At 30.8% G+C, this 27,020-nt stretch overlaps 1 protein-coding gene and 1 pseudogene across 1 annotated transcript; one reads left to right on the plus strand and one right to left on the minus strand.

The window, feature by feature from the left end:
* The window catches only part of LOC139518697 (omega-amidase NIT2 pseudogene), a 29,720-nt pseudogene extending 17,880 nt beyond the window's left edge, over window positions 1–11,840 (minus strand).
* Window positions 968–27,020, plus strand: LOC139518696 (coiled-coil domain-containing protein 125-like). The gene is made up of 11 exons (XM_071310166.1): window positions 968–1,337; window positions 14,784–14,842; window positions 15,330–15,416; window positions 15,818–15,889; window positions 16,147–16,232; window positions 20,622–20,704; window positions 21,756–21,874; window positions 23,109–23,216; window positions 24,277–24,466; window positions 24,757–24,872; window positions 25,339–27,020. The coding sequence occupies exons 1-11, from the start codon at window positions 1,007–1,009 to the stop codon at window positions 25,453–25,455; spliced, it is 1,368 nt and encodes a 455-aa protein (XP_071166267.1). The 5' UTR covers window positions 968–1,006; the 3' UTR covers window positions 25,456–27,020.

The following is a 27,020-nucleotide window of genomic DNA, read 5'->3' on the forward strand; positions in this document are numbered from 1 at the left end:
TCATAGAAAAATTGGTCTAAACTGACCTCCAAACCATCAATGATTCTGAAATGAGGAGTACCCAAATTGCATCCATGCTTAAATTCGTATCGTCAAAAGTCGAATGACAGAGCTTTTGTTTAATTTCTTCAAATATTTTGAACAATTGGATATTAGTCCATGCTAAATCTTCATTATTTTTCAAATGGATACTTGTAACATATTGTATTTGCTCATTTTAAAAAGATGACGTTTTGATGACGTCGCATGACGACGTTTCAGTACATTTTGCTTTTTCAGTAAATACTTCATCTGTTGATAAGTACTGTGAACGTTTTGTGCATATCTAAATAGTTTTACATATGTTGAAAGATGTGCTTAATATCAAATCATAAAAATACAAATTGTTTAGTCTCCAGGAAATCTTGTAAGATTTTCGCTGCTAGTTTTGCTAAATAGGTGCAATTTGGGTACTAGGTGCAATTTGGGTACCGTTACGTTATATATTTACAAACTATATATGCTGAACAATCATGATTATATTGGCTTACGGGACAAAAGGCATTTCTACCAGCCGTTATAAACATTTGCAATAGTATTCCAGACGACATTCACCACTAAATCCTCAAAATAACACAAGACAACCAATGACTAAGTTCCCTGGCTTAATTTTTCTATGTTGATTTATTTTAATTTCAACTCCATCACCATTCCCCCCCCCCCCCCCTCCTCATGTTTTAAATTCCGTCTTTGTTCATATTCCATAATATTAATAAAGGTTTTGGTTCATACCTGGAATATATTCATCCGCCAATTTGAAAGGAAGGCAAGATCGTTCTAATTTCAACAATCTTTAATTTTCTAAAGCAGGGCATTTGCATGAAATTTGATATTTAAAGTTGTTTTGTAGAATTTAAAGCCAAGTAGAAACCTAAAATATAATACTATTTTGGCGCACTTAAGTTTACTTAATGAGTTCCTAGGCACTTCCGGTTTACACGCAAACATGAGAAATGGATTTTAAATTATGTCTGTTTTAAGTGACGATGACAGTGATTTTAAAGAAAATGGTGACTTGGGACTAGGCTTAGGTTTAAAACCAGGAGGTCTTCGGTTGAATTTTAATGATAATAATAACTGTCAGGGGATCCCATTGAAAAAATCAACACAATTATACACTCCAATTGCTCAAAATAAATATCGCACCTTACCCTTTCTGAAATCGAAAAAATCAGATATCAAAATCAAACAAACTGGAACTGCAGAAGAAACTCCAGTGCAACATCATACACGGCCATCATGTGAACTTGAAAATCAAAGCGAAGGTTGCTGCAGTCGTGTGATGAACAAATCCCCAGGTACAGAATAAAAATCATAATTTATGATGGCGGTACCTCGAATGACCGAATTACACTGTTATTATCTGAATAACACTTGAAATTTTAATAATATGAGACAGGCATTACCTGTAAATGGGGACGAAGTCTGTATGAATTATTTTTTTGTAACTTAAATATTTGTTTAAAAAAAAAGAAACGGAAATACTGTAACGTTTCCGATTTTGGTTCTGTTGTTAGGGATTTAGTTGTGACGTTATTTAGATTATGAAGTCATATGCAATGTAAACAAAGAAATGCTATCATCAGGTAACGTTTTTTCATATCAAACAATTATTAAAAATGATTGGGTGTTGAATTCCTTCCTATATTTGATGATATGTTGATAAATATACATTTTATTCAAAGTCTCATGCCAACAAGACAGGAACAGGAACTAGATCTGAAAAAAAAGTTAACGATTTTGAGTTCATTAGTAGAATGAAAAATTCGGGAAAATTTTCCAGGATTTTTTTTTTTTTTTTTCATTGATTTTTCTACCGTAATTGGGGACTTTGTCCCCATATAAGTATATTATTGATGTATTTTGTAACTTAAAAATGATTTACAGAAAGCAGATAAGTCCATAAAAAACTTTAAAAATTTAGTATGTAGATCTAATATGGTCTGTTTATGTAATATATACGTGTTTCTCGTTTCTCGTTTTGTTTATATAGATTAGACCGTTAGTTTTCCCGTTTGAATGGTTTTACACTAGTAATTTTGGGGCCCTTTATAGCTTGTTGTTCTTTGTGAGCCAAGGCTCTGTGTTGAAGGCCGTACTTTGACCTATAATGGTTTACCTTTTAAATTGTTATTTGTATGGAGAGTTGTCTCATTGGCACTCACACCACATCTTCCTATATCTACATGACCACGGAAATCACAATGGCCGCCAAGTTTGATGTACACACTAAATTTAAAATGATCTTTATGAACTTATCTGCTTTCTGTAAATCGTTTTTAAGTTATTAAATACATCGATAATATATTATTATTCAATAATCAATTTTTAAAAGTCACCAAAATGTGCTAATAAAATGTATTAAAATTTCAAGTGTTATTCGGTCATTACAAGTGTTATTCGGATAATAACAGTGTTATTCGGTCATTTGTGTTACCCTTTATGATGGTTTAAACACTTATAATGCGTGCTTATGTTTTGGTAAATAGGTACTGCTGCATGATGATCCTCTGGTAGTTACTGGTTGATCATTGCACTCAGTGGATTTATCATGTTTGTTTTACTAGTCATATTATTCTTAGTTAATACTAAGGAACACAAATTAGTGAGAAATAAAAATAATAAAAGATTTATTTAAAGTTTGTTGTATGTACAACCGACTTTAAATAAATCTTTTATGCTTTTAATAAAAGCAATATCATTTTGATTTACAAAAATTCCATAAAAAATCTTAATCAAAAGATGTTGAAAGTACATGTATGTCAATAAAGGTTTTGATTTTGTAAATATTGCTGGTATTTTTAACGACCATCATTCTGTTAAATACGGCACATTATCATCAGTATGTTGATGGAGTGCTGAATTATAAAGAAGAAAGAACAAATTCCTGGATATTTTGATAATACTGAGCTCCCTCTTACATTGTCTTATTTGTTATATTTACAAGAAATCTACCCGGAAATTTGTGTTTAATTATAGCAAATTGTGTAAAGATGTTAATATCAGTGAAAATACACCTACTTCATGTAATTGCAGTAAGTCGGATTACATTTATGGACCCATTTCCCATGTTATAACAGGAGATCTTAACATCGTTCAAGACCGAGATTTAAAATCATTCCTCAGTAAAAGACTTAAATATCGTCCCCTGTCAATTATTATTTGGAATGAGTGTCGTAATATCATCCATGATTCACTCCGTACTTACTGTTTAAAATGGATAAAACGGGAAAAAGCTGACAAAAAATTTTTGGACTCTTTAATTGGACTTTTTTTAATTCAGTAATGAACACGTATTCAACATTATAATGAACATTTTACTCTTAACAATAACCACAATAAACCTATTTCTTGTATCAAACATAAACTAAAAGAACTAGCCAAGGAATTTGTTTTTGTCCCAGCCAATAAAGCTTCTTATAATATTATTATTGTTTGCAGAGTTCGTGAAAAGTGTCAGTCCTCAGGATTTCACCACCAAAATTTTGCATAGGACTGACACACTTTTAGTATTTTTCACTAGATTAATAGTGAGGACCAGCAGATTTTTTTCAAGGACCACCAGGGGGAAAAAGATTTCGCGAACTCTGTGTTTGACGTAAATTTTACATTGAGGTTCTACAAAAAGAAATCACCAATTCACCAACATTTCAACTGTCTCCATTTTCAGAAAACGACATCTGTAACAAATATTAACTTTTAGCTACTGCTTTACAAGCTGAACCAAAAACATTGAAAGTCCCAACTATGTATTGGCTTCCGAAGCTACATAAAACACCATACAAATATAGATTTATTTCGTCTTCAAGCCATTGTTCCACTACTAAATTATCTATTCTTCTTTCCTGTACACTTAGTACAATCAAAAACCTGATAATAAATTGTTCAAATAAGGCCTTCGAAAATATTGGAATTAATTACTTTTGGCGTGTCAAAATCTCGTTGGAAGTACTTGATAAATTGCATGCATATATTGGTGATTTTGAATCTGTTCAAAGTTTTGTTTTTTCTACCCTATATACTACATTTCATTAAGAAAAAATTCACACACCTATGAATGTGAATATATATGTTCCAACTCTTTTAGGTAATTTTTTAGTAGCAATAAACAAAAAAGCTATGTCAATTGGACATGCTTTGATACTTGTTCGCTATGGAGACTCTGTTTTACATCAGGTTATTGGAATTCCAATGGGAACTAACTGTGCACCACTTATTGAGGACCTGTTTTTGTATTGCTAAGAGTTACAATTTATGACAAAAATAAGCAAAGATCCATCGAAACAACATCTGATAAACAAATTTAATATACTTTTAGATATTTAGATGATATTTTGGCTCTCAATAATGACGACTTCAGTATGTATACTAAAGAAATTTATCCTGTTGAACTTGCTTTAAATAAAGCTTATACTAACAATGACCACTGCTCTTTCCTCGATCTTGATATCTATATCATTAACGGAAAGCTTTTAAATACTAAAATTTATGATAAAAGAGATGATTTCTCATTTCCTATCGTTAATTGTCCATTTTTAGATGGTGACGTTACCTTGTCACCATCTTACGGTGATTATTTATCTCAACTTGTATGATTCGCTCGTGTATGTAACAATGTTTTAGATTTTAACCAGAGAAATTCATGTCTTACTGAAAAATTATTACACCAGGGTTTTCGATATCACAAACTAGTCAAAACATTTACTAAATTTTATCATCGGTACATGTATAAGGACATCATTCATAAATATAGTTCAACATGCAGACTTCTTATACGTTCAGGTATTTCACATCCAATTTTTTATGGAAATATTCTTTATAAAGCACAAAAATGTCAGTATTCACCTCAGAAGCTAACAAAACCTTTAAATAGACTTATTAAGAAGGGATATAGTTTATACGATACTGTTGTCAGGTCATTAAAGATTGCATATTTTGGCGTTAATATTGATTCTCTGGACACAATCATAATCCCTTTTCCTCTGTTTATGTGTATTTCGTAAGAATATTTGATTCCCTCATCTTTTGATAGTATTATCCTACTGCTTTGACCATCTGCTGAAACTACAAAGACTTTGCTGTTTTCTTGGGAAACAAAATACACAAAACCATACATGTCTACTGTAATTCCCTGAGGATTATCAATGTCATAGTGCTGAACACAGAACTTCACCAGTACTTTTGTAGCAATAGACTTTGTCTTCATGATAAATAGTACCATAGATATTTCCGTTGAATAAAGAATTACAATGTGCTCTGACTCCATCTAAAATTGTTTGAGACATATCGTTCAGATTTACTATAAAGGTGCTTTTCTCCATACATATCGTTCAGATTTACTAAGGTGCTTTTCTCCATACTACTGATGACCATCTTCTGACCATCACTTGCTACAGCACAACATTTATGACAAAGTTTAATTGTTTCCATAATTTCATTTTTGTCCACATCTACCAGTATTGTCTTATTTTCTATTTGTAATGTGACAGCCACTGTATTATTTCTGACAAAGCAAACATCAAACGAGGAACCTTTGAATGTTGCTACTGTTCTAAGTAAAGTCCCATCATTGCCAAAAAGCAGCAGGCAACTGTCTTTGTAATCACAATTAAGAATAAGATATTTCCCATTAGAGAATCTTGTGCAATTATTGAATTGTTTAGTTGCTCTTTATTAAATGAATTGTTTAAATGTCATTTAAACGAATGCTTAAATAGTGAACTCATCTGTAAAAGGCCTACCACCTTTATAAACATAAACAAGAATATTTCGATATCCACGTTGTAGATTATACACATATATATACCATGTGATCGATTTCCATCTAGGTCAGAAACAGGTCATGATACCTGTCTATAAAAATAGAATGGAAACTCCCCAACTTTTCAAAAATAACATAAAACAAACTTACCTATCGCATGAAAATTTGGAATAATCTTCACATTTGTTCTATTAACTGCAAAGGACTACAAAAGGCTGAAAAAAGAAAAAGATTAATAGAATGGTTAAAACAACAAAAATGTGATATCATATTAATGAGAAACTCACTTTGTAAATAATGTGTCAACCCAATTAAAAAATGAATTTGAGGGACAAATTATATTAAGTAACGTAACAAGCAATGCACGAGGTGTTGCAATTTGAATAAAAAACCCACTAAATTTGAAATTAATTGATAGTTTTGAAGATGAAGAAGGTAGATTTCTACCTGTAAATATAGAAGTAAATGACAACATATTTAATAACTATAGTTAACTAATCTGCACCTAATAACCCACACACTAGCAATAACTTTTTTAAAAACATTGAATTATTAGTGGATAAACATAGCATAGGACAAATAATCATGGGAGGTGATTTTAATGACATATTAGCTCAAATAGATTCAAAAAATAAATCTAAACAAACAAAAAATAAAAAAACAGTCTGTAATCTCAACAAATTAATCAAATCATTAAAAGTTATAGACATTTGGAGAGAGAAAAACAAACATAAAATGCACTTCACTTGGTGTAGAAAAGATAGATCTGAAGCAACAAGAATTGACTATTTTTTAATAGGACCTGAAGTTTACAAAAACTCCACTTCATGCGATATAAGACCTATAGTTCTGCAACATACTGATCATAATTGTGTTGCATTAAAAATAGATATAAATAGAGGTCCTAAAGGCAGGGGATACTGGAAATTGAATAGCAGTATATAGATTAGATAATGAGGACTATGTGAAAACAATTTCTAATTTGATAACCAATTATAAAAATAAAAGTATATAAATTATCCCGATCTCGATCTAACTTTATGTTTGAAACACTAAAAAAAATTGGTTTTAAGGTAAGTTTTTTAAAATGGATTCAACTAATGTATTCAGATATTAAGGGATGCATAACTAATAATGGCTGGGTTTCAAGTTGCTTTAAAGCATTCCGTGGTATTAAACAAGGCTGTTCGCTATCTTTGTTACTTTTGTTCTTGCTGTAAAAATAATGGCTATAAAAATTAGAGAAAATAGAAATATTAAAGGATTAGAAATTAAGCTAGAAAGCAGCACTGATACCCTAAAAATATGTCAACTAGCAGACGATACTACTCTGTTCCTACATTCTAAACAGGACATTACAGTTGCATTAAATTTAATTGAAACATTTGGTAACTTTTCTGGCCTTAAACTTAATAGAACTAAAACTGAAGGAATATGGCTTGGCAAATTAAAGCACTGCAAAGAAAAATATGAAAATATTAATTGGAGTAATAAACCTATCAAAAGCTTGGGAATTTATTTTGGACACAATAAATCAGAATGTCAAAATCTTAATATTGAAAACAAATATTGAAATGTGAAAAAATAATAGCAAACTGGAAGAAAAGAAAACTAAGTATATTAGGGAGAATAGTAGTAACTAAATCTTTAATTCTACCAAACTTAACATATACTAGAACACACCCATGATATCACGGGTCCGTGACTGAATTAAAATATATAACTATGCGCAAGCCTTATTCTAGTATTAGTATTGTCATCTGATAAAGTCATGCCGATTATAAGATACACAGTTTTTCTCTGCTTTCAAGTCTTTCTGTTTGAACCCGTCGAACTGAAACAATAATATTAATTATTTGGAAAACAAAAGGTCCTGGAATGGAGTATTTTTTAATCAACAGCATTGTCCTATATAAGTTATAAATAAAGTTGAATTCTTTGCTTCGCTGTTTTACGTCATGCCCACTAACAAATTGAAAACTGTACCTATACACTTATTTTTAGTCCAAATTTTTAGTATTCGTATTGTTATGATATCTTAGAAAGTCTTACTGATTAAAATACTACAATAGGTAACAATTTGACAATTTAGTAGTGTCAACCCTGTGGTTATGACCCGTGTATATAGCATATTAATCCTGAATACAACGTTTGGTGGTGCGCCTGTCAGATGCGGAATGTACAGATAAGGTAATAGGTAACAGGTGATATACTATTGGTATCGGTAGCAGACTCGACCCGGAACTTCTTAATTATTGGCAATATTAATTACGTGGAAAACAAAAGAGCCTGGAGTGGTGTAATTTTTAATCTACACCTTTGTACTATATTAGTTATATATAAAGTTGAATTCTGTGATTCGTCGTTTTTACGTGATGACGGCTGACAAATTGGACCTCGTAATTTTAGTATTTATAGATATAGCATCAAATACTGTAATACCAAAAGATTCGCTACAAAAATTTAAAACCCTCATATACATTTTTATATGGAATGGTAAAAGAGATAAAATTAAAAGATCAACTCTTACAACAGAGTACAAAAAAGGGGAACTTAAAATGATAGACATTGATATTTTTATAAAATCCATACACATAGGCTGGATAACAAAATTATTTTATACCGAAACGGACAATTGGCCGTTATTGGCCAGTAGTCAGCACTTTTTGGGATGACATGAATTATCATTGATATTGTTATATTTATAAATTAACTGTCTACAAAATTTTGAATTTTTTGAAATAATAAGGCTTTTCTACCTCAGGCATAGATTACCTTAGCTGTATTTGGCAACATTTTTAGCAATTTTGGGTCTCAGTGCTCTTCAACTTTGTACTTTATTTGGCTTTTTTTTTAAAACTTTTTTGGATTCGAGCGTCACCGATGAGTCTTTTGTAGACGAAACGCGCGTCTGGCGTATATACAAAATTTAGTCCTGGTATCTATGATGAGTTTATTTATACCAAGATTTTATTTAAATAAATTTGGTAATAACTTGATCATATTTCTAATGAATCTAAAATATATAAATGATCTTGATAAAACAATTTTCAAAAGTGTTCCAGAATTTTACCAAGAATTAATTAAAACTTGGATTAGTGTTAAAGGAGGTGGGTCATGATACCCACATGACTTTCTACAAATAAGAAAACAATTTATATGGGGAAATAATTTTATCAGACTAAATGGAAAATGTTTATTTTTTGAAGAGTGGGTAAAAAGCAATTTGTTTTTCATAAATGATATCATAGATGATAGAGGTCAAATTTCAGAAACATATATACTTTCTAAACTAAACAATAAACAAAATTGGATAAGGCAGATATCCTGCATTAAAAAAGCAATACCAAATCAATGGCTTACCATAATAAATCAAGATAATTCAACTAAAACTAAAGTTAATATTCATAAAACTATAAATAGTCTAAAAATCATGCTTAATAAAGATATCAATTCTAAAATGAGTACAAAACAAGTTTATAACATTATTATAAATGAAAACAAACCAGACAAACCTACAGGAGTTATAATGTGGGAAAAATTGTTGGCCAAAAACCTTTACTTCAAACTAGAAAATTGTTTCAGCTTCATTTTTAACTACTTACCTGACAATAAACTGAAAATGTTTAGATGGTAATTAATTCACTATATACTTCCATGCAATGATTTGTTAGTAAAATGGAAAATACTCACAGATGATAAATGTAATCATTGCAGTATAAAAGAAGATTATGAACATTTTTATTTTTCTTGCAGTTACAACAGTGATTTTATATCAAAAATATTGAACCTTCTTAAATTTATAGGTTTCAATGAAAGCATTTTTGTCGAGCCTGCAACTTTTGTTGCAGAAAGCTCTACATAGGGATAGTGATCCGGAGGCGGCGGCGGCTACAGCGGCGGTGGCGTTAGCTCACTTCTTAAAAGGTTTATATTTTAGAAGGTTAAAGACCTGGATGCTTCATACTTTGTATATAGATGCCTCATGTTACGAAGTTTCCGTCAGTCACATGTCCAATGTCCTTGACCTCATTTTCATGGTTCAGTGACCACTTGAAAAAAAAGTTCAGAATTTTTGTAATGTTGAATTCTCTCTTGTCATAAGTAATAGGATAACTATATTTGGTATGTGCGTACCTTGCAAGGTCATCATGCCCGTCAGACAGTTTTCACTTGACCTTCACCTCATTTCATGGATCAGTGAACAAGGTTAAGTTTTGGTGGTCAAGTCCATATCTCAGATACTATAAGCAATAGGGCTAGTATATTTGGTGTATGGAAGGACTGGAAGGTGTACATGTCCAACTGGCAGGTGTCATCTGACCTTGACCTCATTTTCATGGTTCAGTGGTTATAGTTAAGTTGTTGTGTTTTGGTCTGTTTTTCTCATACTTTATGCAATAGGTCTACTATATTTGTTGTATGGAATGATTGTAAGGTGTACATGTCTAGCGGGCAGATGTCATCTGACCTTGACCTCATTTTCATGGTTCAGTGGTCAAAGTTAAGTTTTTAGTTTTGGTCTTTTTAACTAATATTATATGCCAAAGGTCAACTATATTTGGTGTATGGAAATATATTATGATCTATATGTCAGTCCCGCAGATTTATTTGACCATGACCTCAATTGCACGGTTTATTGCACAGTGTTAAGTTTTTGTGTTTTGGTCTATTTTTCTTAAACTATAAGTAATAGGTCAACTATATTTGTAGTATGGAAGCTTTGTTAGCTGTACATGTCTGCCTGGCATGGTTCATCTGACCTTGGCCTCATTTTCTTGGTTCATTGGTCTTTGTTTAGCTATCTTGGTTAATGTTAAGTTTATGTGAAAGGAGCACCTGAGATCACCCCTAGTTTTTGGTGGGGTTCGTGTTGTTTATTTTTTAGTTTTCTATGTTGTGTCATGTGTGCTATTGTTTTTTTGTTTGTCTTTTTCATTTTTAGCCATGGCGTTGTCAGTTTGTTTTAGATTTATGAGTTTGACTGTCCCTTTGGTATCTTTCGTCCCTCTTTTTTAATAAAGCTTTATATTTAGGACTATCAACATAATATCAATGATTAGTAAAGAAGGCGAGACATTTCAGTGTGTGCACTCTTGTTTTCTTTTTCTATTAATTTCAAGACGAACATACATTTAGAATATTATAAACATTCATAACTTAATACTATAAAGGGAGTATGTTTGCTTTTTACTATCAATTCTCAGTTTACTAATCCATCCACGGGGTCATTGATATATTATATAGACCCTCTGTATTTAATATACTTTGTGACCCGATGAATTTTTGTAAAAAGTTTTATGACTGGAGATTTCAGAAAAGGTATCAAGTCTTAGGTACTTTGGAACAGGACAATTGTTTTTCTAGCCTGGTCCTCATTTTTTCCCCGAAAATTCCCATTTTTTTCTATCAATTTCAATCAAAGTATACATAAAAACGCAAACCGTCTATTCTGACTTTAAATTACGTCCAATGACGGAACAATTTCTGGACGTCTTTTTTTTCGTTTTTCTCCAAAAATAACACAAACTAAATAGTCATAAGAATGGATGACAAATGCGACTATGCATGGTACCTATAGCACATATTGGCATGATGAATAATTTATTGTGGAAAGAAGAGAAGCAACACACAAAATGAGGTCTTCTCATTTAATAGTATAGATATCCCTGAGGTCACATGACTTGAGCATGTCAAATGACAAAAATGTACTTTAACATCTATCACACGTTAAAAATAATAATAATATATTAATCAATATTGTATAATACACACTTTTTTGTCTTCTTCTTTTACTTTTTATTTTATTTTATTTTTGACAACTTTGTGTTGTACACTCTGATGATGTGTATAATCATGTTTACTTGAGTAGTTTAGATATATGATCATATATGATCTTAGTCTAAAATACCACAGTTTTCAAATAAGTTAAAACTTTGATTATGATTCAAAACATAACGAAAATTATGGTCAACTTACCTTTTAAATTAGACAAACTGTCTAAATATTATGAATTAAATTTATCCAAATCACAAAGATGATGATGCAAACACGATGCACATTTATCTAATATTATAAACCACTATCGGACGGAAGTGAAATTCTCCGGTAAACATGAAATCATTTAAAATATTGTAATATTGTAATGTAACATCAATTTACTTTTATTAGATATTCTCCCTGGATGCCTAATAACTAATATATCAGGAATACTTAGTGCAATGCTGTACACTAAGTTAATTGTTAACAGCAATAGAGTGCAATAAAATATATTATCCACATTAAAAAAAAAAAAAGAAGATATTTCCCATCAGGAAGTATTCTGCAGGCAGATATATCTATAGACTTCTCTTTTGGCATTGCCAGGTTTCCAAATCTCTGGTTTTATTTGTTCAATTCCAGGAATATTTGACACCACACACTGTGCTTGATCTTCTGTGCTGGTGGTTGTATCTAATGAGGCCATTTGTTGTCCTTAACTTCTGAAATTTAATAAATGATAGGTACAAATGTAACAGTGATTACGAAAAATATTAGAATCAAGCCATGTCAAGTCCAAGACAAATTACACTTATATGCAGTAATGCAATCGCATTCATTACATTTGCCTTTTGAATGTAGTCAAGCAAAGTTATTAAGGTAGATAGATGGGTCTAAATTAGAAACAATTGATATTTCATTACTTTTGCAAAATGTAGTTTTTATTTGGCTAGGCGCTATTTTCCCCAAAAATGATGAATTAATTATAAAAAGTGTGGGTCAGTCTCACAAAGCATTTCTCTATCTACTGTCTACAGGTCTTCAAATTTGTCAAAAAACACTGGTATGTTTGTGCTATCAGAAAAGATTTTTTTGTGGAAACAGTTCTATTTCCACATAAAAAAAGAATTGAAATCATTGTAATAGTTTTCTTGCTACCAAACAAAATAGGTAAATTTACTGTACACATTGTAAATGCACATTTCAAATTGTGAAATGAAATCACTTGAGTGATCTCCCCTTAAATGGATGAGTATTCTGTATTTGTAAAAATAGTTGTAATATTAAATCAAATCACATGATTTTCTTTTAAAAAACATATTACCATGGAGTTGCATTCCTGTCTCAAAATTTAACTTGTATTAAAGATCCTGACCAATAGTTTACTGCTGTTTTGAAAAGACCCCATTACTATAGTAATTGATGATTTGCAGACAATATCATGTGTACCTAAATAAAAGAACAGCATTTAACTTTTACTCATGGATGAATTAGTAATTTTGATAATTGAGATATATTTATCACAAGTACAAAATTGTACTTCCAATATAAACTATGTTAGCCTGTTACCCAATTCAATATACTTTGAATACGAAGAATATATTTAAAAAACTTATTAAAGGGAGAAAGTTACACTTGATATTACTGTAAATCATAATGTATTTTAGTTCATAGTAAAATATCAAGATATTAAGGATGGTTGCTTCTCTTTTATATTCCCTGAATAATTTAGATAGGTCTCCTCTAAAATAACATCAATTTATGTTGATAAGTTTGTTTTATTCACATAGGAATGACCCAACCCCTTAAATCTATACATTATATATATTATTATCAGATTCCTCATTTTCTTTATGAACAGGACAGATACCCCTTCCAAATAGGTAATCTTCATACTTGATGTCTTTGTCCTTCAGGGAAGAAAGTGTTGAATGCAATCTATGGAGATCTGTATTTAATTTGTCTATTACTTTTAAAGCAGAAATGTTTTGGTGCTTTTATAATTAGTTTGATAAAAAAGAAATGCCACTTACAAATGATGCTTCCAATATTAAAATATGATTTTTCAGTTTTTGCAAAATCTTTTCTGTGGTAATACACCTTATCGCTATTTGTCCGCCATTGCTGGAAATCACACAGGTTCCCGTAAAATTTTAACGTCATAAAACAAAATATCTGACGCCACAATGGAAAAGTGATTGTTGTTTACGTCAAAAGTTCAAGGGCCGGGTCAGCCGGGATTAGCGATAAGGTGTATTTTGGAAATATATAACTTCAAACAATTTCTGAAATTGCAGTACATGTCTTGACATGATTTAAAGCTTGAAATCTGCTTTTCTATAATTAATAGATAAATAACAAGGGAACCATTTATTGGAAGACATATTCCTATATATAGATTATATTAGATATGATACTCAATGAAACATAAATAAAATAGAAAGTATTATATGTACTGTTTGCTGGTTACTGTAAGTGATTGAAACTTTGTCATTCTATATTCTATATTAACTCTTTACTCCACTATAAACAATATCAAAACTTTCATTTTTAACAGCATAAATTAATGCATGTTACAAAGATATACATATGAACATTAATAAGTCAGGGTTTGATAAATGGAGAGATGATAATGATAAGTAATATAAAGACTAACTGTAAAAACATGTTTCTAAAAAGAAATTAAGATGTAAAGTAGTTGATAAAAAAACTACTTTTAAATTATTTGAAATCATGCTCATAAATAATGGATAAAACCTAAGTTGTTTTCATTAGAATAATGACAAGACACTTGAGCATGCATTTTATCCATCAATTTTGTTTAAAAGAAACATAAAATTAAGAGAATGGATGCAATGTCACATTTATGTGATTTGTAAGTTGATCTTAGATTTAAACCAGTTATAACTTATTGAAACTATTACAGCATCATGTCTTACTTCTTTCCTTAAACATGTTAAAGTTGGTCAAATATGAGCTCACCCGGCCCATAGGCAAATTGAGCTTTTGCGATGGATTGGTGTACCTTGTTGGAGTTCTTTTGTTGCTTAACTTTTACAAAACTTTCTGCTCTGAAACTATAGAACAATTTGAATAAAACTTGGCCACAATCATTCTCTGTGTATCTTGTTTAAAAAAATCTATCTAATGATCCAGCGCCTGTAAAATATCATGGCCTCATAGTAAAACTAGAATTCATTCTTATATTATTTATTATTTTCAGATTTGTTAAAGAAGATTGGAAAAGAAGAAATAGAAAGAAAACTTAAAACAGCTGAAGAAGTAAGTTAATGTAGTCATTTTCATGAGAGGATAACATACCACACCAACCACACACACTTGACTGGATAAAGGTGTTTTTTTCACAATAACAATAAAAAAAATATATAAGCATATAGCGTAACAAATTACAGGATTAAAATGAGCTAATAGACCAAACCAACAACCAACACCTGACTTATCTGAAAAAAACAGGACTAAACTCAGTTTATGTGCTCAAAAACCTTATTTGCCTATCTAGACACGTGTCGTAAAAGTAAAACCCAGAATATAAAGTAAGTCAATATCAAGCAAGCCTTTTCTCTTTATTCACTGATATGATTCTGAGCCAAGTTCATATTTTAGTTACAGTGAGATGTAAGATCATCACATTGCAGGCTTGACAGGTCTACTTCAAATCAAAAGTTGGACATTTTATTTATCATATTAAAATGACATTGTTATTTGTCATGCACTAGGCTACCACCACAATTTTATATTGTATTTTCAGGAAGTTGAAGAACTTAAATGTGAAATAGAAGTTTATCAGAAAAGACTGGATGCCAAATATAAAGCAATAGCAATATTAAGAGAGCAGGTAAATTCTTAACAAAGCTGATATAAGATACAGTTACAAAGCTTGCTGATAAAATTCTGACATGTTTAATGGTCATTTTCACATTCATAAAGATCTTATTAAAACAAATCCTTATTAGAGGTGCACAACTTAAGGTCAATTTTTAGATGCAATATGTATAGGGTAGAAAATTTATTTACTTTAAAAAAATCATTTTTTCAATTGTAGTCACCTTAAAAATCTTTTTTTTTTTTATTAAATGTTGCTTGACTACCTTTACCATGCAGGGACTCAGTTCCCTGTTAATTGTCCTTTGAAACAGGCTGATTTTTTTTTTACAGAAAAGAACTGATCTGATTTAACCAAATGAAAGGACTAAGACTTGTACACTGGTATGATCATAATTATATTTTGTTTTTTAGTCTAAAAAGCTACAAGACTTTAGGGAAGTACAGAAGAAGAAAACTTACAAATATAATCATTCATTAGAACAGGTAAATTGTTTGATATTATTATGGTAATATATATGTTTATAAAAATAGAAGTCTTAGTATTTAATCCATTTTTAAATGTCTTTTTCTATTTTTGTCTTTCAAAAGAACATGAAGAAACAACAGTACAGTTTAAAATTATATAATAAAGCCGTTTAAATACCAGCATGTTAAAAAATCATGAAAAACTTAGTAAATATAATGAACAAAGGAATTATTGACATTTGATTTTTTCAAACAGTACATCATAATTCTTTTAGGAAGTAAATAAGCTGCACTTTGAGTTGGACCAAAAGGAAGTATCATTGGAGAATAGTCAAGCCATATGGGCTGAGAGATTTGACAAGTAGGTATTATAAGACAATCATTAAGTCATATGGGTCGATATATTTGAAAGTAGGTATTATTGGAAAACATTCAAACTATAAAGTCCCAAGAGATTTGACAAATATGTATAATTACATTTTGTACTGCAGCTATGTTATTTATTCATTATAAATGTATTGACAATATAAACCCTGGCTTAATACAGTTGCTGACAAATTATACCTGTTTGTGGCATTAGTAATGTAGTTAAAAAGAAAAAGGAAGGAAAGCATGCATGTTCAGAGATTATTTCATTGTTAGGACACATGGTCATTATGATTGGATTATTTTTTTTTTTTTTAAATACTTCAAATTTGAAAACACAGATTTTATGTTGAAACATAAAAAAATATGATAATACAAGTTTTATACTGCGTCTTCTTGTTTATTGATTTTTAGGCAGTTAAGCTGCCTTATGCGAGTACCCTGGATTTGGGTTCCCCTCTGGGAATTTTTGAAAAAGTGCCATTGCTCTGATCTGGCAGGTCTGGTAGATTCCTTATAACTTATTAGACATTTTTTTCACACTTTTTGTTATAAAAAACAATAAATATAAGGAAGATTACCTTAAATGATCGTCGATTTTCCCAAAACAATTGATGTTCCCCATTTGAAAAAGTGCTATTAAAAAGTTAAGCATAGCTTTTTATCGTCTCTGCTTTTGATGAAGATGTAAGTGAACTATTGTAAGAATAATTTCATCGCCGAAAATGTTTGTAATGAAGGCATTAAAATTTGCCAAATGGCATGAATGGCGCATGGATATTATTTTGCGGCTATTACGCCGTTGAATTTCGTGGATTCCATCCTACTAAAGGTAAATATTTAAAAGCATTGTCCTACTTCCTCTCTGTGTAAGTCTTGAATTTGTAAGAATACTTGATTATTTTATTTCTACATTGTATGAATTTTATTTAACTATTTAATGCAAGCTGAAAGCTGATGTTATTATTTGTCATCGTGTCTCTCCGTACTTGCTATGCATCGTGTAAACCCCCAAACATTATACTCGATCAGGGCCATTGCAATATCAATCGGGACCTAATTTGAATACGTATTTATAGTTTTTGTCGATGCCGATGTCAATTAAGGTCATTTCAAGATGGTTTCCTTTATCGTGTTTTAGTTAAAAATTACTGAACTTAGACGAAAATCTAAAGTTGACATGGTTAATTAATTGCTTTACTCACAAACCTGTAAACTTATTCATGTAAGACGATACACCTGTACAATGTGACCTTTCACCGGGAAATATAGTTTCTTATACAAAATTCCACTTCTTTCAGGTTTACACTTTCAGTATTAATGGTTACAATTTACAATTAAAAAATGTTAGGTCTTGATTTATTTAAGTCGATAAGTTAAGAGTTAAACACAAAAAGTCGGAATACGAAAATTTTGATACTTTAATCACACATATTCAATATGGCGCATCGTGGTTTACTTGTACTGAATCCATGATATCTCGGCCTATAACAAAATCGGACTATAACAAACTCGGCCTATAACACAATCGGCCTCCCAAAATCGGACTAAAACAAACTCGGACTATACCAAACTCGGACTACTAGATAAAAAGAATATAAGTATAATGTTGGTTGTTGTTGTTATTTGAAATTAATTTTCAATTCTTAATTTAAAATGAATTGCTATCTACAATTAATTAAATAATTTATTTTTGAACATTTTTGAAGGGGATAAAAAAAAAAAATACGTTAACAAGATATATATAAAAATAAAAGTACAAAAAACCTCTTTTTGATATTGATATATTGAAAATTCACCACTGATTTGTCTTTTAAGTATCATTATTTGTAATAATGTCCCTCTCAGAATTTTGCTGTAATTAACCTAACGTTAAGTATATGGGACCAAAAGTAATGGTCACTATTTAGAACCGTTTTGTTTGTGGCTTTGGGCCTTCTAAAAGTAAGTACCTATCATAAACAAAATTCCTTCTAAATTAAAGTCACGTTCGTAGTTGTATAAAAGAACTGTCCCTAACAAGACAGTTCAGATTGTAACTAGGCACTGAATAAAAGTTAGTTCCTCTTTAGCCATTGGTTTTATAGTGCGACACACACACATAGCACATACAAAACATACATAGCACATACAGACTTCTGAGTCATATCTGAGGTAACATGCAAAAATGAATGGTGTTGTAATTTAAAGGCAAAAGCACGAGTATAAACATAAGCAGGAGTAATTAACAGCTAGTCATTTGGATTTTTTCATGTTATTTTATATTTATGTATAATAAATGTTTGCCTCGGCTTGCCTTTCTAAAAACAGTGTATCTGTTTGATGTGACCATTTGAATATAATTACCTTTCAATTGCTGAATCAATTAATAAAGAACTACAGATTAGTGAAATTGTTAAGAAGCCATTTACTGTCAATCAAATTTTTCTTTGTTTATATACTAATCATAAACACCAAGGATTAAAAACACGAACACACGCCAATCATTAAAACATCTTTTGTCAATAAGCATAATAAATCACAATATTATTTTAAATAGAAGTTAATTGTCCTCATTTAAACCAAGGAATTGTATATTTAAATATACAATTCCTTGTTTAAACATATCAATTCAACTCATATATCAAATATTTAATACATTTCTATATATGTTTTTTTTTCAAAAATATTCATTATAATCTCATAAATTCGTATATAATTTTAATATACATTTTATAAAGTTTTCTTTTAATAAAGTAAAAAAATAGCAATCTACTTATCGTAGTCCGAGTTTGTGCAATATATTTCTGCATATAAATAATAGTAGGCCGAGTTTGTTATAGTCCAAGTTTGTTATAGTCCGATTTTGTTATAGGCCGATTTTGTTTTAGTCCGAGTTATCCAGCAGCACTTGTACTGTACACACGTGAATAACATTAAACGAAATCGATCTTGGGAAGATTTCACTAGGTTTTATCTTGACTATAATGGTTTTACCATTCAAGGGTTCATCTTTTATTGATATTCAGGATTCATGTACACTGTTAAAGATGCAATGACACAAATTTTACCAAATCCGAAACAAAGCGGACATTCGATCAAAGGCTGATTTTTATGCAAATTACTAAGTCAACACTGTTAGATTGTTTATTTTATTTAAAAATAATAACAAAGAGTAGTCAAGAATACTTTTATTTCTAAATAATACAAAGAGTTGTCAAGAATACATTATAACATTGACAACACATGATGTTTCTGTTTACTTGGCCAAACCTCGTTCAACATCGTATCCCAACTCTGGAAAAAAAATATTCATGAAATTCTATAGTACTGCATAGTCCGCACCCCTTCCATCAATTTCATTCCCAGGGTAAAAAACCGCGGACTATACACCCCTTTCAACTGTTTGTAACACATAAACAAACGACAGCTACTGAATTACAGGCTCCTGACTTGGGATAGGAACATACATAAATAATGTAGGTATATCTCATTACCAGAGGCGGATTTAGGGGGGGGGGGGCTGGGCCCCCCCTTTTTGGAAAAAAATGTGGTTGCTTATATAGGGAATCACTGAAGCGTGACTGGAGCGGGCCCCCTCTTAGGTCAGTCAGTGGGCCCCTTATGAAAAATCCTGGATCCGCCACTGATTACCAGAATATTTAGCCCACCCCCTTTGTCATGGTCTATTGACTAATATGTATTAGTTTTTGATTAGGTCAGTTATTGAGGAACCCCAAGTGAATGGTCAATGATATTTGGTGTGCAGTTGGATACACTTTGTCACTTAATTTTAATTTCTTGGCTCACACCGAACAACAAGCTATAAAGGGCCCAGAAATTACTAGTGTAAAACCTTAATGCATTCAAACTAGAAAACCAAAGGTTTGTTCAAAAAGGACAACTTATGAAAAGTCAATGGTATTTGGTAAGCAGTTGTATATTCCTCCATGCAGCTTGTAACTATTAGCAAAACCTACATGTATACTGCATAGTTTTACTTTAAAAGACCAGGAATTACAAATGTAAAACAATAAAAACTAATAAAAATATTAAAACAAATAATTGGACATAACTTTTGAAAGTGGCGGGATTGGATAGTGAAAATTTTAGGCTACAAACATTATTCAATATTTGAGAAATAGCCGAGATAATATTTTCACCAATTTTTCAACAATATTCGTCTTAACTTCTGCCAAGTTTGCCTCTGCTTTTTTTACTTAACTGCCTACAGCGCCTTTGGTGCTTTGATTTTATGAGATGTATCATTTTATTATTCAAAATTTTCTTTCATTGGAGATCTGTTTTTAGAATCTAATATTTAGTAGTTTTCTAAAAGGTTTATTTGTCAAAGCTTTTGTATTCCATATGTTTTAACTATTTCTCAATATTTTTATAATTTCAGTGTATGTAGAGAAAATTCATCATTAACCTCTGTGCTGGAGGAGAAAAACAAGGCTTTACAGAAAGTGGCTGCACAGAATAAAGGTAGGAATTTACTATATGCGTTTGAAAAGGGATTCTTAAAAATGTACAGACAAGATAGCGGAGTAATTTTATTAACTGACACCAATTGTTTATTTAAGTTGGTATGGGTGTCTTCCCCCATCTTGGATTGTAAAAAACAGAGAACCTAAGGTCCAGATTTTCAATCAAGTTAACAAAAATTTGATGCAGGAATGCAGATAACTAATGTGAATTTCATTTGAAAGAACAAATTTATAAGATTATTACTGATGAATTTTAATAGTTTTACAAGTGTAGATTATTTTTGATTGATTTTTTAATGTTTTAATGTTTTAAGTTGGCATTTTAGGGGAGGTAACTATGAAACATTGCATTTTCTGAAGGAATCTACATGGGATTTTTTATTTTGTATTTTAGCTCGAAAAACGTACAGTGACCCTATCTTTTCTTTTGATATTCTCAAAGCATTTTCATAAAGCTATCTTTTCAAAGTTTGTAAAAACAAGTTTGCAAGTGTCGTTGGGAATTGCGGTCAACTTATTTCATTTCATTTCATTCATATATGCCTCTATATATTCTTTAAATTAAAAAAATAGATGTCAATGTTTAAATCTTTGTTTATTTTGATCTTTCAAAATCGCCATTTTGTAAAATTTACTAGACTGGTCCCAAGGAGTTACTTAATAGAACAGAAATAATTCATTCAGGAATAGTAAACCAGTCAATCATGTGATCTGAAGTGAAAAATAAGCGGGAAATTTGAAAAAAATTATGATAAAAATATAGCAACGCGCTTGTGTTGGATAGCGCTGCGGTCATCGCAATAGAACAATTGGAAATTGTGATAGCGCTGGAAAGCGCAGTGCTAACAAGGCCTGGGGATAACACTGGACTCTCAATGAAAACTTGTAATCAAATTTTTAGTTCAAGATAGTTTGGAGGAAATTTAGAATAGGTATTTCCTAATATTTGTGTATTTTATGTAAGATCCCAAAACAGGGATTCTTGCTTAAACTGTTACTGAAGAAGGGTAAACATATTATGAACTCACTGATTAACCTATTATTTCCAGGTTTAAGCAGAGAGAGAGATGAGTTATTGGCCTTACTAGATGTAAAAGAAAGAGAGAGATACATGAAAACTTGTAGCAGGTCCTCAGATGATCACTATAGCAACTATACTTCAGCAGAGGTAACATATTTATTGGTAGTTCATCATATACCATAAAATGAACAACAACATATAAAGAAAATCATAGAAAGGAGAAGTTAATAGACTGTTGAAAAAGACCTTGTGTTGCTAAATATCTTCCTGTGTTAGCCTTTGACTCATATCTAAATATTAATAACAAGATCTTAACATGGGGCTATTTTTTAAGTTTTTGCAAGAGGTTTAAGCCCTTAAGGAAATATGTAATTAAAGACCAAACAGCCTATTGTTTGTGCCCATCAACTAACGCAACTTGGTAGTGACATAAAATCTCTATGACGTTGTTTCTAGCAATTAACATAATCAAATTATAACGTTCCTATTTCACGTTTTTCACTGCGTCCATCTGTTCTGCTTTAGGCTTAAGGTTTTGGTTCAAGTTTTTGGTCAAGGTAGTTTTTGATGTAATTGAAGTCCTATCAACTTAAAACTTAGTACACATGTTCCTTATGATATAATCTTTCTAATTCTAATGTCAATTTTTAAAAAAATTCGAAAATTGAGTATTCAGAAGGTTAGGCCGATAAACAATAATACCTAGAAGTTTTAACATACTGGTAACATATGCATGTAACTGATGTCTGGATGATTCTTGTAAAATAATGTCCAAATTCACATAGACTAAGGTGAGCGACACAGGCTCTTTAGAGCCTCTAGTTACGTTTCACTTTTGGCGGGAATGAAATAAATCATATTTTTAAAGATCAAACTATATGAGTCTTACTCTCTTGAACCTGTATTTGATAGATACAAATCTACTGTTTAACGTGAAACAAGAATTATGCTTGTAGGTTTGATATAAAGGATTTTTTGAGAGTTTAGATAACAAGCAAATGTTATGTTAATTATTCGGGAAAACACGAAACTGAGGTTGCTATAGGGACAAGACTAAGTCGGTGACCCCAAATTTTTTCATTATATTTTGTTCAGTAAATCATGAAATACCTTCACACAAAATTTTACAGAAAAATCACTGATAGAAATGAATAGGCTGTTTGGTCTTTCATATAACTACTGATATCTAACAAACTCATGTTTTGTGAAATTCTGAAGGATACTATTTCCTCGAATTACGATACTTGTTGATTTAAAAATGTGGATCTAAGAATGTTGCCTTATACCTTCTCTTTAACCATCATAAATTAGGCATATTAAAATTAATTAAAAAGTTAAACTTTGAGAGTTTTTATAATTAAAAGGTTTTACTTCTCTTTAGATTGCAGTTTTGGGAGCTTGTAAATGTAGGGTTACTTCCCCTGAACCATGTGGGTGTGCCCATGCAGCAGCTCACTTGAGACAAGAAGTGTCAAGATTAAAATCTCAGGTATGATAATGTAGAGTTACTTCCCCTGAACCATGTTGGTGTGCCCATGCAGCAGCTCACTTGAGACAAGAGGTGTCTAGATTAAAATCTCAGGTATGATAATGTAGAGTTACTTCCCCTGAACCATGTGGGTGTGCCCATGCAGCAGCTCACTTGAGACAAGAAGTGTCAAGATTAAAATCTCAGGTATGATAATGTAGAGTTACTTCCCCTGAACCATGTTGGTGTGCCCATGCAGCAGCTCACTTGAGACAAGAGGTGTCTAGATTAAAATCTCAGGTATGATAATGTAGAGTTACTTCCCCTGAACCATGTGGTTGTGCCCATGCAGCAGCTCACTTGAGACAAGAAGTGTCAAGATTAAAATGTCAGGCATGATAATGTAGAGTTACTTCCCCTGAACCATGTTGGTGTGCCCATGCAGCAGCTCACTTGAGACAAGAAGGGTCAAGATTAAAATCTCAGGTATGATAATGAAGAGTTACTTCCCCTGAAAAAAATGGGTCTGACAAGAAGTGTCAAGATTTAAATCTGAGTTACCTTATCTGAGATCTAGAGTTCAATAAGGATATACAAAGAAAAAGTCAGAAAAAAGACTCTGGTCCCACTAGAGAAACTTGGGTAATATTTGTTGCTGCAAAAAATACTTAGTTGATGTTCTGTGGGGCTAAACATGTTTTTTTGGAGTGTACAGATGGATAATGGCAAAGGATCAGTTTATATGTTTTTTTCATCATTTCATTTTGATATTGGGGATTTATGATAATAAAAACTAGTTAAACCTCACCATATGTTCATTCTCATGTCCCAATTTGGGGAATTTTTCAGTTGTTGTATTATTTCATTTCTGAATTTGATTTGATTTGAAAGGTTTCATTTATTATGATTATTCAGGTCTAATATAGACATGGAACAACGTAGAACTTGAAATATTGCTTAAACACATTTCTATTGTTGAAGATTGTATGTATGTTACACTCAAGATGTCTAAAAACGGTTATTGTTTGGTTGCTGTCTCATTGAGGTTCTTTTATTCATATTTTCAATACTATATAAACAGGTAGAATCTCACAAGAAAAGAAAGAAAGAAGTGATGTTAACGGTAGATGCTTACAGACAGGCTTTTGAGGAACAATTACAAAAAAATAAAGTCTTCCTATCTCAGCTAACTTCAATGGCAGTACCAGGGACGAACAAGCTAGAGAGAGCTAAAGCTGTATTCAGGTTCCTGTTGGAAACATTAAATGATGGCAAGTACTCTTATATTGGAAACCAGTTTGTAAAGTGTTTTAAAGTCATCAGAATGCTTATTTTGCTGTTTTAGAAATGTTGGTAAATCCAGTAACTTATTTCATAATATGATTATTATTTGCACACTAGAATAAAAATAATATTACAACAGAAAAACTACAATATTTGGTTTGTTTTTGCTAATAAGGAATATTAAAGAGGAACTTCAGTAAATTCTACTTCTTGATTGCATTGGATACTGTATACAGACAGCTAACATATATATATGTTACTATTATTTCTTCTTCAGATGATCTGATGAGACGTACAGTTTCTAATTCTAAATTGGGTGTATGTTTGGAAAATGGTGAAGTGGATAACAGACCGCTAACAGACAGAGAATTGGTTCTTGTTCTTACACAAATTGTAAGTTGTCTTTTTAAGAATTTATGGCTCATTAGCAAATAAAAAAGGAAACAGAGTACAGAAAATCCCTTTAACATTGAATACTTTGACAAAGATATTTTTTGTTGTTGACTTGAGGTTCATTGTAAACTTACAAATGTACATCTTAGTTATTATATGATAAAGACAATTTTCAGGTGCAATATCAACCTGTTCTTGGCTTGACAGACATTTTTATAAAAAGACCTCTGTGTGTATTTGACAAAATTTAAATGAAAGAAAATCTATCAGGAGTTCTCTCCCATGTTATATGTTGATTTGACATATTTTTCTGACTGATTTGTGATGGTTACATACCTTTAAAATTTAATACTTTGTTTTAATCAGAATTATGTGATATTCACAAATATAAAAAAAGAACATTTAATGTATACAACAATGAGACACCAAACTCACAACACAATGAAGCCTATATTATATTTTACAGCTGCATGAGAGAAATGAAGCATACGCCCACCAGAAAATAGCTTCCCAAGTTCTGGCAGAAAAAGTCAAACAGTTAGAGACACAGCTATCTCAGCAAGATGAAGTCTTTTCTTCCTGACAGAAGCTTGCATACATCACATCGTTTTTATCATCATATCAAAAGAGGGCTAAGTTATATTACTTACAGACTTCCATATGTCTCATTATCTATCTGTATTTTGAATACCAGTGTCTCTCAAGTTTTAGGCTTATCAAGAGTTTGAGCAATTGATTTATTTATTAAATAGATTTGTATTTGTTATGTATGAGATGTTGTTTATTATTTGATGATTTGTTTTTGAGGGATTATCTCACTAAATAAAAGATTGATATATTTAACTTTTGGAAGAAGATTTAGCAAACTCATTGTCAAAAGAAATCTTATGCAAATTTTTTATATGAGTTAAAATGTTGTGTTCTATTTTTTTTTATTTATATAAATTTTTGCTTTTTGATGTTGTTCCTTTTTTTGAGGTGGGGATGGATGTGGGGGATGTTATGCTATGGCTCAAATTTCAGTTTTAAATTTATTAAGATCTGTATGATAAATGACCAGTTTTGGTCATATAGGCTAAATATGGTATTAATAATCTGCAATTGATGTACGAATAACATTTCTGCACAAATAATGACACATATTATACTGTCTCCTTTAGTCATTGTCAGTCAGCATTAGATATAGATATATATATTTGTTTTTAGATTGTTATATTTTTCATGACAAACAATCTTTAGCATTCATTTTGAAATTTAATAACATACCCATTTAACACTATGTGTTTTTTCTAGGCTTGTAGAAATAAGTTTTTACATTCAGTATTTTTTCCTTTATAATGAGCTAGCCAGTGAGTGAGTTATGTTAACTTAAGTCAGCATCAGAAAATAATAATACATTATAATGAAAATATTCATCCTAAAAATTTTAGAAAGGAAATAATATTTTTTCCTTTCTTTAAGTTCAAACTGCAAAATGAATGTAATTGATGCCCTTCAGTACTCACAAGCACTTTGATTAAGCTGCCTGAGTGAGTAAAGAGAAATGATAAAACCTCATATAATTTCTTACTGTTACTTGATTTTACAGTATTTCTGACCGACTAAATGATAATGCTAGAAAGACAGAATTGTCAAATCAACAAGTGACTATATAACTATAAGTACCTAATATTGTAGACCTATCTATAATAGAATATCTAAAAAAAAGTTGTAATTGTCATAATGACAAAATATGTGCTAAAAAAGGCCAATTTTTACAAGAAAACAGGTCATTTATATTTTAATTTATATGAAGTGGTAAGTGTGTTGTCTTGTTCCAATCATATTTGTTATGTTCAAAAGATAATTTTTATGTGTTTACATTTTTATAAGGAAATGGTTCATTGATAATTTTTTCCATATAACTATAACTGCTGATTTTTTTAAGCAATAATTTGTATACAGATCACTTTATTACTCCTCTTACTGACTTTTATAAATTTTATAAAGAAATAAAAAAGTGTAATAGGTAAAATATATCACACTTGTTTTGCTAAGTGTGTCTATATTGACTTAAGGTGGTACCCAACACTTTAACTAAAATTAATTTGGCTCGTTTAATTTTCTTAAAATTTTGACAAAGTATTTGCTTTGACCCTTTTACAAAAA

This window comes from Mytilus edulis, chromosome 4 (genome assembly GCF_963676685.1).
Source record: "Mytilus edulis chromosome 4, xbMytEdul2.2, whole genome shotgun sequence".
NCBI classification, from domain to species: Eukaryota; Metazoa; Mollusca; class Bivalvia; order Mytilida; family Mytilidae; genus Mytilus; species Mytilus edulis.